The 5,067-nt window shown below is 36.1% G+C and overlaps 1 protein-coding gene across 1 annotated transcript; it reads left to right on the forward strand.

Moving 5' to 3' along the window:
- The first annotated feature begins 2,488 nt into the window (after nt 1–2,488).
- Nucleotides 2,489–4,143, forward strand: LOC112801027 (AT-hook motif nuclear-localized protein 23). The gene has a single exon (XM_025843538.3). It carries the CDS (start codon nt 2,981–2,983, stop codon nt 3,866–3,868), a length of 888 nt encoding a protein of 295 aa, XP_025699323.1. The 5' UTR covers nt 2,489–2,980; the 3' UTR covers nt 3,869–4,143.
- Nucleotides 4,144–5,067: the final 924 nt, after the last annotated feature.

The following is a 5,067-nucleotide window of genomic DNA, read 5'->3' on the forward strand; positions in this document are numbered from 1 at the left end:
TCGAGTGTAGGGAGGTCGGAATCCAACAGCATTAGCAGTCCTTTGTCAGCCTTTGAATCAGATTTTTGCTCAGGTCCCTCAATTTCAGGCAGAAAATACCTAAAATCACAGAAAAACACACACTCATAGTAAAGTCCAGAAATGTGAATTTTGCATAAAAACTAATAAAAATATACTAAAAACTAACTAAATCATCCTAAAAACTATGCAAAAACAATGCCAAAAAGCGTATAAATTATCCGCTCATCACTTGCTAAGTGGTATTTACTAGTTTCCTCACTCTCTGATATTCTAATAACAATTAATATATTCTATACTCTCCGCATCATGCAAATTTTCTCATCGGGTAAGTTTGTGCCTTGCCTCACTTCAATGTCGTGTGTGAGTTATCTTTAAGTAGTTCTTTTGCTTAATGCTTCATTATTTACAGGAAGGAGGCGGCGAGCCTCCCATGGGTTCACTGGGATGGGCCATTGACGAGCATTTTGGCTCTTTTGAAAAATTGGTACAGAAGGTGAACGCGGAGGGTGCTGCCTTACAAGGGTCTGGATGGGTGGTATGTTTTACTAATTTTGTTATGTCCATGTAGATCATTAGAGCTCTATGTTTCAGTTATTATTTTATTTATTTGAATTATCCTGTTTTCGCTCCATTTAAGTTGTACTACTTTGCCAGTGGCTCAGTCTAGACAAGGAGTTTAAGAAGCTTGTAGTTGAAACCACTGTGAATCAGGTAATCTGTCCCTTCTAACTTTCTTGGTTAATCTTGGGTTTCTACTACATATTCTGCAAATGCTGATATTACTTACTGATTGCTATGGTGAAAAGTGTATATTAAAGAAGATGTTTGTCACAGTTCCACACGTTTTTCTTTTTATTTTTTTCACTTTCTCGTTATTTTGAGCTGCTGTTATCCATGCATATCCCTATGTTTTGCAGGACCCACTGGTTACGAAGGGACCAAGATTGGTTCCATTTCTTGGAATAGATGTTTGGGAGCATGCATATTACTTACAGGTAAAATTTCGGGCTTGGTTGTTAACTAGTGATGGCATGATTGTTGTAATGACATTATTGAAGGCCTGTTTTTCTTTTCAGTGTGATGGTTATGATTTATGAAATGTTGTGTTAGCAGAATTTTCAAAGTTTCAAAGATTTCAAAATACCTTTCCTTGTATAAAAGTTGTTATTATCATTTTCTTTATATGCTGATAAGTGGCTGAGAAAATTTGCTTCCTTTCTTAATATATTCTTGATGATTTCATTGATTGAGATGTCTCTTCATTATAAGATGAAACTAAATGAGTAAATGACCCTTTTCTCATAGGAAGCTAGAGCTTTACTAGGAAGCCTTGAATATCAGAAGGGTAATTTTGAAGCAGCACTTCATGTATTTGAAGGAATAGACATTGCAGCTGTTGCTCCAAAGATGAAAATTTCTATATCCCTTATTCCTGCTGCACTTTATTCTTTTTTATTATGTTTTCAAATTATATTTTTGTTGTAGAAATTGAATCAAGAGAGTGAGATTTCATCGCCAAAAGAGTTAGGAAGTAGGTCTTCTGGAGCAAGCAATAGAGCAGCATGAAATATGATGGAGATTTTATATATTAAGAGTTACAAAATATGACATTTATAGTTGAAAAATTATGTTATGTTTGATACTTCGTATAAGAGTTATTACTTTTGATTTCCAATACTAAAAAATCATATATTATGTTTAATACTTTGTTTATGAGTTATATAATATTTTGTTTATGGATTATGATTTCTAATAATAAATATTATTTGTTTAACACGATAAAAACAAGGGTAAAAATTGTATTTTTAAATGGTAAAAAAGTGTCATTGTTAGAGTTAAAACGGCGGTTCAAAAATGGCATTTTAACCAACCAAAAGTCACTCTGTAAGGGTAAAAATGGCAATTCAAAAATACCGTTTTAACCGACTAAAATGCCATTATTAGAGTAAAAACGGCGGTTCAAAAATACCATTTTAACCGACTAAAATGCCATTTTGTGAGGGTAATAATGACGGTTTAAACTACCATTTTAACTAATCCATAAACCGCCGTTTTAACCTGGAAATAACGGCGGTTTGAACCGCCGTTTTAATCGAATAAAAAACTGCCGTTTTAATTTGGAAATAGCGGCAGTTTGAACCGCTATTTTAATCCAGCAGAAAACCACCGTTTTAACCCTAGAAAATTGTGGCAGTTTTCAACCGCCGTAATAACTAAAATAGCGGTTCAAACTGCCATAATTACCTAAAAAAACTGCTGTTTTTACCTAAATTTTTTATAGTGTGCACTGTGTCACATCAAAATTTTCTGTTAAATCTAACAAAATAAATTCAACAGAAAAATAAATTTATCCACATTTTAAAAAATCAAAAACATGAATATATTTTTTAATTCTTGAGAATTAAAATATTAAAAAAAAAAATCAGAACCTATATATCTTTTACTCTTATATAAAAAATGAGCCTACCTCTACTTTCTCTTATTTATTATTTTCTTCGATCCTCCTAGTCAATTCATTCATTCATATCCTTCTCTCTCCGCTCCTAGTGTTCCTTTACTTTTCCTTCTCATACAAAGTCTTCCTTGACTTTTCTTTCTCAAAGTTCCAGCCTTCCAAATTGACGTCTCTCTCTCTTTCTGAAACCACACTCCATACAGGTCAATTCCAACTTCATACCTTCTGCGATCCTTTCTCTACCTTCTCCCCCGCGCTTATATATTTCCCGCATATCCACACACACACCCTTAAAATAAACCAAAAGAAGTTCCAAAAACAAACCAAATAATATATTTTATTACAACAGTATGTATGACCAAATATAATATCTAATATAATAAGTAAAATAAAAATAATTATCCTTGCTTTCTTTTTCCACTTCTTTTAAACAATATTATCCATATTTTTTTTCCTTTTTCCACCTTACACAGTTTTCTGTTTATTTTGCTTTCATACACGTCGATGGCTGGTTTGGATTTACAAACAGCATCACTCTTCGTTCAAAACCTTCACAGACCAGAATTACACCTTCAACAACAACACCATTATCACCGCTCCCAACAACAACAACATGAACAAACAGAAAATTGTGCAGCTGTACCACAATTCTCAAGTGAAGATGATGATAGCAGCCAAGGCGACGGAACGGGACGCGGAAGCAGTGGCTTTGAGCTCGTCTCCGCCGGCGGAGTCCGCCGTTCCAGGGGCCGTCCGCGAGGCTCGAAGAACAAGCCAAAACCGCCAGTGGTAATCACAAGAGAGAGCTCCAACACGCATAACGCTCATATCCTTGAAGTCGCGAGTGGCTCCGACGTCTTCGACAGCGTTGCCACCTACGCGGGGCTCCGCCAGCGCGGTATCTGCATCTTGAGCGGCAATGGAACCGTCACCAACGTCACCATCCAGGACCCCGCAGCGCCCGGCTCTGTTGTCACGCTCCATGGAAGGTTCGAGATACTGTCTCTCTCTGGATCGTTCCTGCCGCCGCCTGCTCCGCCCGGCGCGACGAGCCTCAGTATATACCTCGCCAGCGGGAAGGGACAGGTCATCGGAGGAAAAGTAGCCGGAAAGCTGATTGCGGCGGGGCCGGTGATGGTCATCGCCTCGTCCTTCACCAACGTGGCGTACGAGCGGCTGCCGTTGGACCAGGACGACGAACAGGAGCTCCAAATTCAGGCTCCGCCTCTGCCGGCGGTTGCTCAGGGCTCCGCAGGCGGTTGCGGCGTGGGAAACGGCGCTTTTCTGGATCCTTCTTCTGGTTTGCCGTTCTTCAATTTTCCGCTTGGTATGCATCAGAATGTTCAGTTGCCTGTGGACGGTTACTTTTCAGGTCAACGCGCTATCCTTTAAGGGTACCAAGCCTTATTTCCTATTGTTATTACTATAAATGAATCTAATCTAATGTCACCGTTTCAAATAGATGGACTTCTAAATAATGACCAAGCTATTATTGAGGAACATCTGTAATTATAGTGAAAGTGATCTTACTTTAGTAATGTGCTGCTTCTTCTAATTCTTTTTGGCTTCCAGTTTTTAGTTGTTTATGGATGGAGATGAATATTGTTCAAAGTTTCAGTGCTGTACTTTTTTCAGTAGATCTACAACATAGTGACTGTGTTTTGTTTTGGACTTTTTTTTGGTAATATCAATATTTAAAGTTTATTTTATATAATATAATATTTATAATTTCGTACATATTACATCTATAATTAAATATTTATTATAATTATAAATTTATTTTAATAATAATTAATATTAAATAAAATAAATTTAAACGGTTTGGATTTTTTTTTATTATCTCTAAACATTATTATTTGTTTTCATCGCTCGGAAGTTCACTTGTTGATTAGTTCGCCAGTTCTATAGTGGCATAAGGAATGATGTCTAAGGACGGTTATAGATTGACCTATCAGGTGTGACACATGACAAATAAATTTTGAAGGTAAATTTGTTTAATTAACAGGGAAAATCAGAATGGTGCGGTAACTCATTAATGGTTACCGTGAGGGTAAAATTGGAAAGTGGATGCCAAAAATAGAATCTTGTAGTGTGGACTGTTGAGTAGGACGACAAAAGAATGAAAAATGAAACATTATTAGCTCAAAAAATAATGGGAGAAACCAGAAAAGAATGGTTGTAACGAAACCTTCAAAACAGAGTGGAAAATAAAAGAAAAAAAAAACACCTTTCTTGATTATTTTAGTAAGAAAAAGATTGACATCAAATTATTTAAAACACAACTGAAGATGACGTAAAATCAAGCTATGAAATAATAAATAATATAAATAAATTATTTTAAAATATTTTTATAATTTTAGAAATTTATAATACAAATTTATTTTTTAAATAAATTATAAAAAATGAACTAATTTCACATAATTTATTAGATATGTTGTGTGTTCATACCCTGGACCGAGCTGTAAGGTCCGGGTTGGACGAAGACAAGGGACCGACCTCTCTAAAGGCCGGCCCACTAAAAAAGAACTCTCACCAAAGAGCTCGGAAGACCCTCGCAGAAGTCCGCAGAGGCCCAATAAAAGGATCACCGA

This window comes from Arachis hypogaea, chromosome 1, assembly GCF_003086295.3.
Source record: "Arachis hypogaea cultivar Tifrunner chromosome 1, arahy.Tifrunner.gnm2.J5K5, whole genome shotgun sequence".
Classification (NCBI taxonomy): Eukaryota; Viridiplantae; Streptophyta; class Magnoliopsida; order Fabales; family Fabaceae; genus Arachis; species Arachis hypogaea.